Here is an 11,072-nt window from a genome sequence, read left to right as displayed (position 1 = left end):
AACCAGAAATACAATTTTAAAACCATTTTTGCTATTTCATACAATTTAAAACAAAAAGTAAAACATAATTATCTTTTTTGTGTAACAACGTTGACATAATGTCAGATACTATCATGTGAAAATACCACTATAGAGATCAGACAACACAATGAACATCTGTAGACTGCAGTTTCGACCTCCTAGGTCTCATCAGTATAGCATTCGTCAAGTAGAAATGATGACCGGCTGCAGCGTGAAAGGTTGTAAAAATAGATCTGAGAATGGAATGTTCTTTAAAGCTATTCCACAAAAGCCAATATTTTCGTGCACTATGGTTAAAAAACATGAACATTGCGCCGACTAAATATGGACGAGTTTGCGACCAACATTTTTGTGAAGATCAATGGGAAACATATGGCCAAAAATTAAAGAAAAACGCTGTTCCTTGAATTTTTCCCTGTGCAACGGAGAGTGATAGTTCAAGTAGTAAGCTCTCCAGTGAATCTTTTCAGTTTGAATCTCCCCTGTCAAATAATTCTCTTTCTTCTCAACCTCTCTGGCCTGAATTGTTTCGTCTAAACCGCAAGTGCAAACAGCCACCTGACTATGTAACACTACAGAAAGAAAATGATACGCTATAAGAAAAAAAGTTAGAATGTTAAAAATTAGTAACAAAAAATTAAGACAGAAATTATACTTGCAAAAAGTGTGTAATGCAAATTTAAGGAAAAATTTGCCAAATATATTAACAAAGGATCCAGTTGAGGCCTTGAGGCTCTAAAAGGGAAAAAATTCAAAAAATGTTCCGAGCAAACAATTACTAAATCTTTGAAGCTTAAATTTGGATGTGGGACCAGTGGATATAACTTATTAAGAAAAATGAAACTACCATTTCCAGCTATTCGAATATTGAATTTTCATTTACAAAATTTAGAGTTTAAATCTGGAGTTTTGGATGAAATTATAGGGTTTTTGAAAATTAAATGTGAATCGCTTAATCAGGATTTTGGGAGGGATTGTATGGTGGAATTGGACGAAATGGATATAAAAGCTAGAATTGATTATTGAGGGACGTATATTGGAGGAATTACTTTACCAAAACATGAGGGAGTAGCGACAAAAGCGTTGGTAATTCTTGTGGGAGGTATTACTACTCGCTGGAAACAAACTATTTCATACTATTTTACTGGAGACAGTATGAATGGGGCAGTTCTAGCTGATGTTCTTAAATAAGCTTTTAAGAAAATCAGTGTAATTGGTTTGAAGGTTCATTCTGTAACCTCAGATATGCGATCGACGAATCAAGCCATGCGGAAAACCTTTGGAATAAAAGCTGGAAGAAAATGCAAACAAAGAATTATGTCCTCAACCTAGTTAATGGCGAAAAAATGTACTTTTTAGCACATGGGCCACATTTATTAAAAAATATAAAACAATGTTTGGTACAAAACAAAATCATTCAATTACCACATGATTTTGTTGAAAAATATAAACTAACTTCTGATTTGGTTGACATGAAACACATTCAAGATTTTTGTGAAAAAGAAGTCAAATTTGAGCTGCAATTTGCGTCTAAATTAAATGTGGATCTTTTACAATTTAACCATTTTAACAAAATGAAGGTGTCAAATTCTCTAAACGTTTTGAATCGAAATGTTAGTTGTGGAATAAAATTTGATGCGGAAGAGGAGATGGAAGACAAATCTTCTCTAACGACAGCTGTTTTTATTGATGTTGTACATAGGTGGTTTCAGTTGATTAGTTCTAGATCAACTATTTTGGCCTTGAGCAAGTTTAATATGGCTATATGTGTATATATGGAAACTATAAAATTCCTTCAAGAGTTCATTAAATTATTTTTAAACTTAAAAGTCGCTCCTGACAAATTTGGAAAAGCAGTTTGGAAGGCTGTTCAAACAGGTGTTATACTGACTACAACATCAATCTTAGACCTGCAAAAATAGTTTTTGAACGAAAAAAAATACTCTTATTATTATTAACATCGAGATTTTCTCAGGATTGTTTAGAAAATGTATTTTCCCAAATTCGGTCAAGACATCCGGACCCTACGCCATTCATTGTAAATATGATTCAAAACTTTTATATCAGTTTCTCAATATTTGGACGTTTCAAATAACTCAAGTTACGAAACCGACAAAACAACACCTTTAGTTAGTTTTTTGAATGATGTTAAAAATTATAACAGAAAAGTAACCGATCTTCCTAAAGGAAAAGAAAATTTAGCTTTACCTAGAAATTGGAATTTGAGGAAAAAATGCTTTGCACAGTTGCACAGGTTACGTTGTTAAAAGCTTGATAAAAAATCAAAATTTTTGCAAAAAATGTTTTGTTGCTTTGGTCTCTAAAAAGAATTGTAATGAAAATGATGCAAAATTTGTGGCATTAAAAGAATATAAAACTGGTGCTTTACATTTCGCCTCAGAGAACGCGTTCCAAATAGCAATTTTAGTAGAGTAAATATTTTGTAATTTTAGAGAAAAATAATTGTTGCACTGGGAATGTTTTCGAAGTCATGAAGAAAGAAATTAGGAAAAATTCGACTTATCGCTCAATACAATTTTCAACATGCTGCAACAGCAAAACAAAATTTATTGCAAGAATGATAATTTACCGTTTGAAAATCTATACCAGAAAAACTAAAGAAGAAATAAGAAAAAACAAAGAATAAAATGCCCCTCATGCAATGAGGGATTTGGTTGAAAATGCAAATTAAAAATTTTAAAAAAATAAAGAGTACCTAACAGTTTCGTTGAACAAAATTTCTTGAGTTTATATTAAAACTATTTAACTGAGAAATTTCGAAATAAAAAATAATTATCTGCGATATTTTGTTTATTATTATGTAAATAAGCCTAATACCACTAATTCAATAGTAGCCCCTATTTAAAAATTTTCTAGTAACGCCACTCTTATCATTACAATATTTAGGTAACTAAACACTACATGTACCTAACGGACTTACCTTCTTTTTGCTTGCCGAGCATGAACTGTTTTATTATAGACTAGCTGACCCCGTGAACTTCGTTTCACCTACAATTTAATTTTGAATCTGCAAAATCGAATGCTTTGAAATCTTGCAGATGTTTTAAACATATGATAAGCATAATAAATTTTTATTCAAAATATATTTACTTATCCCCTCCAAAAAAATGATGACGTCAGCCCAAAATTTTGCCAAATGAATCCTATCTAAAATGTCCAAAATAGGATGAAACTATACTTGTGATTTATCATTCCATTCATATTTTTTAGTTTTGCTTGTAGGGGGTGTCTCAAAAAAATTAATCACTGAGTCAATTTATTTTATTGATTGAATCAAGAATTGCAAGACTGAATTTTGAAATATTGCAGACGTTTGGAAGTTAATGTTTGACATGGTAGGTTTTCAATCAAAATATATCTGTTTATCAAGCCCAAAAACTTGAAGACGTCATCTCAAGATTTTGTCGAATAAATCCTATCTAAAATGTGGAAAATATCATCAGTATATTTTCGTAATTTATCATTGCATTCATATTTTTTAGATTTGCTTTTACAGTGACTCAAAAAAATATATGGACCAGTCAATTTATTTTAGTGAATAACTCAAGAGTTGCAAAAATGAATACTTTGAGATCTTGCAGACGTTTTAAAATTATTGTAAGCATGGTAAATTGTTAAGAATATTTATTTATTACCCCCAAAAAATTGATGGAATGGCTCACTCGATTTTCGCAGATAATTTTGGGAATACAATACAGTTATTTTTAGTATTACACTGCATCAATCCAAGGTGGTATACGTGTTGATCGTAAATGTTGATTAGGTCGTCACCAAATTGTGTGAAGAAAAGACTCAACTCGAAAATGCTGAATATGTTTCATTATACTTTTGGTGCGAAGGAAGTTCTGTCGAAACAACGTTCGATCAATTTTTTGACAATGGTTGATATAAATAAAACTCAGTAGGTTCTCATACTCGAAATACGAAGTATCTACTCGAATATCAAATCAAAACATTTCTAGTTTTTCTAGATGATATTAATACTTCAGTAGCTAACAGTTGATGTTCAAGTAGCATCTCGATACAACAAAAAAGGATAACAGTGACAGTGTTCAACCATCAAAGCAAAAATAGAGTCACCAAAATATAAGTTAGTATGGGGTAGACACCTTGAGATGGGAATCTCTATGGCCAGTGTTAGAAAAAACGCACTGCACAATTTATGCATAAATAAAAGTTAATTACCTGAAAAGTTTTCGATATTCCTGCTCCTAATGTGTTTTTCAAACTGAATGTACCTTTTGACGACGTTCCACGTTCATGAAAGTGACCATGTTTAGTTAAAATTCACTCTTACAATGATCTTACTCGTTTTCTAAGCTGCTTTACAGACAGCTCAGTTATTTGCCACGCCGATGCTCATTTTTAGATTAAATGCTCACGAAACGCGTAGATGTTCAATTTGTGTCCGGGGAGATACAATGTTTCCAAGTAGGTACTCAGTACATAGAGTAGATGCTCAGGTGTATAAAAGTAATAATGAAGTAGGTACTTCGTACTTCGAATATTAGTTTCTACTCAGTTTTATTCATACCACCCAATGTCTCGCTTCAATGTTTGATTATGTTGATTATGAGCACAACGCTGATCAACTTCTACATCCGAATTACCCATGAAATAAATCATTGCGGTTTGCACCTGAATAGTTCGTCGCACATTTGATTGACTTCGTGGACCTATGTGAGGTTGTCGTCTTCTCGGCATTTTAATGAACTTCATAAAACGACACAGAATTATTTTCACAGTCAATCAAATCTGTAAATTTTGTCTTGAGAATTTTAAAATATTGAAAACTTCAAATTAAATCCTCGAAAAACGGTAAAGTTTGAGGTTTTGTCGAAACCAACAAAGTGAATATAGGTAAATAGAATGGCAGATCAAAATTAATAAGAAACTTTCGCAAGGTGTAATTAAATTCACTTTAACCAAGACTTTTCTTAAAATAAACGACGTTTTTTTTTTACGAAAAAACAAAGAACGATTTGAAATGCAATATACTTTTCACAATTGCACGGAAGAATTAGTTTTGTATGACACGTCAGTTAGACGACAGGTTCGCCAGAAACGCCAACTATTGATATTAATTCGAAGTGGCAATTCCCATACAAAATTTTTAGAATTTTTTTATTTTTTAACTGTTCTTTTAAGTTTTCCTTATTTTTTTATTTATAAACCATCCCCGTAATATAAAAAATTCTTCAAATCGGTCAAGCCGTTTTTGAGTCTTAGCGAGACTAACAGGAACAGCAATTGATTTTTATTATACAGGGTATTTTTGAAATAGATGGAAACTTTTTTTAAGGTAATTGGTCATGATGTAGAGAATTTATGCATCAAATATTGATCTAATAAAAATCCTTTAGTTTTCGAGATGAAATTGATTGAAAATCTGTTAAAATTTGCGTGTGCTCTACTGATTCCAAAAATGTTAAAGGTAAATTTGATCACTATAGTAATTTAAAGTAGGTAAAATTGTTGCTTGTTAACATGACAATACATTCACTAGCCCATCATTTTTTGACGTTTTTGCAATTTTTTGGAACAACAAAATGAATTTTTCTAATTCTGAAATGACTGACATGGTTCTGATGTATGGACAAGCCTTAGGAAACTCCTTGGAAGCTCGACGTTTATACCAAGAAGCATTTCCCGAACGAAGATTGCCAAATCATAAAACATTTGCTAACGTTGTTCAGCGTCTACGAGAAAATGGGAAATTTCAACCTCGTTTTAGTGATCGTGGTCGTGAAAGGACAGAACGGACACTTGATGCCGAAGAAGAAATTTTGAATGTCGTTGAAAACGATCCAGGTATAATAAGCATTAGACGATTGTCTTACCGAGTGGGAGCTTCATTTGAATGCGTGCGACTTCTTTTTATGGGGTCACATGAAAGAGTTGGTTTACCGAACCCCAGTAAATTCTGTTGAGGAACTTTGGGACAGAATAACAAATGTAGCTGCTGAAAACTTGCGCTAGTTGCATACGTTACGTTTTGTTTCATTTTATGGTTGATTAAATTATGATTTTGAAGTTTTATTGTCAGTTCATTAATTATTGTCATTGTTTATTTGTTGCTAGCAATAAATTAATAGCAACAGTAGTTACACCTCGGCAGTTTTCAATTACTAGGTTTCACATTTTTTCGTGAAACCATTATTTATCAGTGGAGGAATGAATGTTTGGATAGGGGTTAAATTTTCCTTTCAAAATTTTACTAAAACAACAAACGTTCATTTGACTTCTTAGGTTCCCTACATTCACCAGATTTTTTGTTTCCATGTATTTCAATAGCACCCTGTATAGACGATTAAAAAATGGGGGTTGGTGGTAGAAAGGTGAAAATTTAGGGTTATGTGTATTTTTTGATGCCAATTCTTAAAAAAATAAAAATAAAAAATTTTGTCCAAAAAATAAACAAAAATTTTTTAGGGTGGGCCACCGTTATCACTTAGGGGTTTAAAAAAAAGTTTACAACCAATTCTCAGACCTACTGAATATACATAAAAAATTTCATACAAATCGGTCAACCCATTTCGGAGAAGTTCGGTTACAAACACTGTGACGCGAGAATTTTATACTTACATAATGCATTATTATTTTAGAACAAATTTCATTACCATAAAAAAAGGTTATACTGACTCGACCTTAAAAGATAGACATATGCTGTCGCGGACTTTTCTTTAGAACTTTTAGAGGGGAACAATTTCGTCATACATGATTTTTACGTAACTTTAACCGTTTAAGCAGCGTAAGCAACGGAAGCTGTCAAAGGAGGAATAATTTTCCCGTTTTTCCGAATTTTTCATTGCTACTTCGCTCCTAATGATCGTAGCGTGATGTTATATAGCCTATATGTAGATATGATACATGGACTATCCAACACAAAGAGATTTTTTGAATTTGAACCAGTAGTTTCTGAGATTAACGTGTTCAAATAAACAAAAGCTTCAGCTTTATTATATAAGTATAGATAAGTATAGATTTGTAATTATTGTGAACTGAAGGGGCTATAAGCGAGATATTCTGCTATGTGACAGATAAAGAATCGTGTTTCTATTTTAAAATTTCGATACTCAGAGTTCTCTACCTTTTTCCCTTGCTGCGCTCCTGATGAAGCTTCGGTTAAAGTCGTGGTTAAATCGACGGTAGTCGGTGCAACAAACTTCAGGTTAACTAACTAAAGGTTCAGATCTCCGTTCGTCAGTTCAGTTAGTCCGTAAATTTTTTGTTCGGAATTACAATAAACGAATTTTATCATTTCTTCTAGAAGAAAGCATTTAGTTAGTACCACAGGCACTCTGTAATAAACAACCATAAAATTCATAATACCGGCTGTTTCAAATGTTATTTCCCGTTTTGATTAAAAACTGTGTAATAGCTTCCCTCTACTCTGACAAAAATTCATTTGTTTACTAACATTTTATTTTGAGATAGATATGTCAAATCTTGTTATGTACAATTATAAAATCACTATCACTCTCAGATAAGATATGATGGAAAAAATCGGCGTGCATTTTTGACACAACCAATGCAACAAACAACTGTAAAATACAAAATCGTACTTAAAACAATGTACAATCAATGATTTAGTAGTTTCATAGAGCGACTGAATCCAAATGATTAGGTGACATAGCAGGAGAAAATGAAGTAAAAATTGTTTTGTGTGTTGTCTGTTCCAAAAACCTATATTGCGTTATTGGGTATACCAGATTTTGTTCTCTACATACTAATAACAAGAGGAAATCTCCAAAAACAGTCATGGATTTTTGAAAGTTTGTCTTTGATCATTGCGTTTTCAACTCAAACTTTCAAATCCATGGATTTCTTTGATCCTGTTTTTTCTTTTAGGAGGTGGGTGTGTGATAAACAGGAATGTAAGGACAACTTGAGTACCTACTGAACAAAATAAGAACTAGAATGGATTTTTTTAAATACTTTTTGTGTCATTCTAAAGGTATTGTTCACACAGTTTATATATAACGAATCATCAAAAAGTTTTCAGATTAGAGTAGGCTATGGAAATATTTTTTATTTCTTTTATTAAATAGTAAACCTAAATAATTTAATAGCTTACGATATAAATAAATGTCAATGTCAACAAATCGGAAATGTCCAATCTCCATTAATTTTGTGTGAATTATGAAAGTATACACTTCTACTATAAAGGCTTTTTGCTCCAAGGTGTATACCATCCTGAATTTTGAAAATAAATTTATTTGAAATTTAATTTGAGAAGTTTGAATTTTGACGCGTAAGGTTTAATCAAAGAAATGGAAAATATTTCCATAGTCTACCTCAATATGAAAACTTTTTCATCGCCCGTTATATGTTGTCATTTCTAAAAAATATAGATTAGCTTTCGGAAAGTACAAGAAATAACATTTAAATATCGTAAGTAGTTGTAAAACATTTTTAAAGACTTTGTATTTATTGACATTATCTACGAAGGAGATATTTACGTAATTTATATTTTCTCAAGTTGATAGCGTCGTTTGAAAATAGCACATCGGTAATCTCTTTAGTCCCCCTTTGTGATGAAACTTATTGAAAAGGATTGAACTGATAGCGATAACACTTAAAAATAAATGTGTGATCATTTGACTATCATTCAGAACGCTATCGTTAGTGCAATAAAATATAGTTTCCGTTAATAACAATTTAATATGTTTGAGTACGACCACGAGAAGGACGAATACAACGAAGTATTTTCCAGTGAAAGTAAATCTATAGCGCTCAACGAATTTCGTTTTCCTAGAAGAAGTATTTCAATTTGTAGCTACAAAAGGTACATTTATAACCATTCTTAAAACTCGTACCATCCATTATCCATTTTAGTTCAAGATGCAGTATTCGCAGCAACAGCAGCATCAACATAGCACCTCCAATAATAAGCAAAAGTGGACGACTCAACATTTTCCAAGTCAGAGTACCTAAGAAATACGTTACATATTTTCGAGATTTGGGAAATACGTTACTAAATATTCGTTGGAGATGGATCATAATTGCTTTGTTTCTCGTCAATTTTGCAAGCTTTTTTCTTTTTGGGGTTTTGTGGATGTGGATAGCTTACCTTAGTGGAGATTTTGAGAAAGAAGTCAAAGAAGAATGCGTCGTCAACACCAAGAATCTCACTGGTTACGTTCTACTTAGCATTGAAACGATGTTAACTATAGGATATGGGTACAGATATCCTACCGAAAAGTGTATACAAGGGTGGATTGTTCCCTTCTTGCAAGCTTTAATTAGTGTCGGTATTCAAGGTGCACTAGTTAGTGCTATATATGTGAAGATTTCAAAACCCGTGAAGAAGAATGTACTTGGTCTCTTTAGTAAGAAGGCAGTGGTAAGTGTACTAATCCACAGTAATTAAATTTGCACAGTCTTAAAGTGTTTTTTATAAAATTATAAAAATATGAGTAGGTTTGACAACAGCAAAATTATTTCTAGCTAATAGCCAATGATTGTTAGTACTTTTTGCAGGTCTTTTTTTAGGTTTGTTTAAGAAATGGAAGACTATGTTTCGTTGTACGAATAGTAGATTTGGTGGGGAAAATCACAATAGGAACCAACGTGACCATGTATTTTGTAAACAAAAATAGCAGTGCAGACATGTTAGAAAGCTTTCAGATGCAACAAATGAAAATTGAACCATATGGGTTTCCCATTCTTCCAATAGAAATCGTACATGTCATAGATTCAAGTAGTCCTTTTTGGACTCTAACACCCTACGAGTTGCTAGTGATTCCGTATGTTTTTAATACTAGTTTAATATTATTAGTTAGTTAATTTTTTTTCAGACTTGAAATTATTGTAGTGGCTGAAGGTACGTCGATCATCACGGCTCAACCATCCCAAAACAGAACATCTTATTCAAATTCGGACATCATGTGGGGTCACAGATTTGCTTCCTGTGTGGATTTTGACCGTCAAAAGGAGAGATATGTGATTAATTATAAAAGCATTAACAGTGTTTGCCCTTTTGATGCGCCACTGTGTAGCGCGGAAGAACTGGATATTATTGCAGGAGAATATGGTATTGATAATAATAATACTATCCTTAATTCTGAAGAATAATACTTTGTACAAGAAAGGTTAAAACAAAGGTCTTAGCAAATTTTTCATGATTACGAATATCAAAAAACACTACCACTGTTGCTAAACAATAGTAACGATAGATTCGTCATTTACACGTTGATCACCTGCTCTTATTGTACATCTTTGTGTTTGTAGTAGAGGTTTTCAGAAATGGTAGTATTAATTATTAAACCCTAATATTTATTCAAATGTTTCTATTGCATAAAAAATTTTGTATACGAAATGTAATTTATTATTTTTATTAATAAAATATAAAAAAACGTTAATTCTCTCTCTACTAAAGAGTAACTCGTAGAAGTATTTAATTAGTCCGGTCAAAATAGACATTTCAAATAACAAAAACTCCGACAGAGCTGAATTTTGGTAGAAACCTTGGATAGACCAGTAGAAATTAAGTGGCAAAAGTCCCCATATATCCCATGTGTGCTAAAAAAGTTATTCAATGTCAAAGGTGAAAATTTTTGGTTTTTTGGATTTTTCTCGAAAACGGTAAGTTTTATCAAAAATATAGCCCAGACAAAAATTGTAGATCATAAAATTATCTACAAAAACGATCTATACTTTTTTCCTAAGAATCACCATTCCCAAGATATCGCCGTTCTAAAAGTTGAAGGAGTTACATTCAACATGATCTGCACACAAATGCCACGTATATACATAGTCGGTCTCTTAATGTAAGTAAAAATCTCATTCGTGTCTCTTACATGTATAAAATAACTACGAATAATATAATAATTAACTACCAACAATTCTGAGAATATACACTCAAAAGAAACTCAGTCCTTTAGCCAGTCCCTTCTACCATAGATTGATAAAATTATTTACTTTTTTAAACCTCGAAAGGCTCAACAGTGAACAGAGATATATTCTTCAAGAAGTTCATCTGCTTATCCAAAATGCTATAATAACCCAAACATTGCGCCAAAATTGTG

At 32.1% G+C, this 11,072-nt stretch overlaps 1 protein-coding gene across 1 annotated transcript; it reads left to right on the top strand.

Annotated features, from left to right (window-relative positions):
* Positions 1-8,563: 8,563 nt before the first annotated feature.
* LOC135137409 (inward rectifier potassium channel irk-1-like) lies at positions 8,564-10,406 on the top strand. The gene is made up of 4 exons (XM_064067043.1): positions 8,564-8,830; positions 8,881-9,388; positions 9,538-9,791; positions 9,843-10,406. The coding sequence occupies exons 1-4, from the start codon at positions 8,709-8,711 to the stop codon at positions 10,117-10,119; spliced, it is 1,161 nt and encodes a 386-aa protein (XP_063923113.1). The 5' UTR covers positions 8,564-8,708; the 3' UTR covers positions 10,120-10,406.
* Positions 10,407-11,072: the final 666 nt, after the last annotated feature.

The sequence above is a fragment of the Zophobas morio genome, unplaced genomic scaffold (genome assembly GCF_036711695.1).
Source record: "Zophobas morio isolate AGI-343-1 ecotype UQ-CSIRO unplaced genomic scaffold, CSIRO_AGI_Zmor_V1 ptg000029l, whole genome shotgun sequence".
Classification (NCBI taxonomy): domain Eukaryota; kingdom Metazoa; phylum Arthropoda; class Insecta; order Coleoptera; family Tenebrionidae; genus Zophobas; species Zophobas morio.
Note: the sequence above shows the minus strand (reverse complement) of the source record. Positions and strands in the feature narration are given on the sequence as shown.

Excerpts from the sequence above, each read along its gene's own strand:
- LOC135137409 (XM_064067043.1), top strand. The coding sequence starts at position 8,709 with ATGTTTGAGTACGACCACGAGAAGGACGAATACAACGAAGTATTTTCC. Across the intron at positions 8,831-8,880 it reads TCAATTTGTAGCTACAAAAG|TTCAAGATGCAGTATTCGCA; the intron begins GTACATTTATAA and ends TATCCATTTTAG. Across the intron at positions 9,389-9,537 it reads TCTTTAGTAAGAAGGCAGTG|GTTTGTTTAAGAAATGGAAG; the intron begins GTAAGTGTACTA and ends GTCTTTTTTTAG.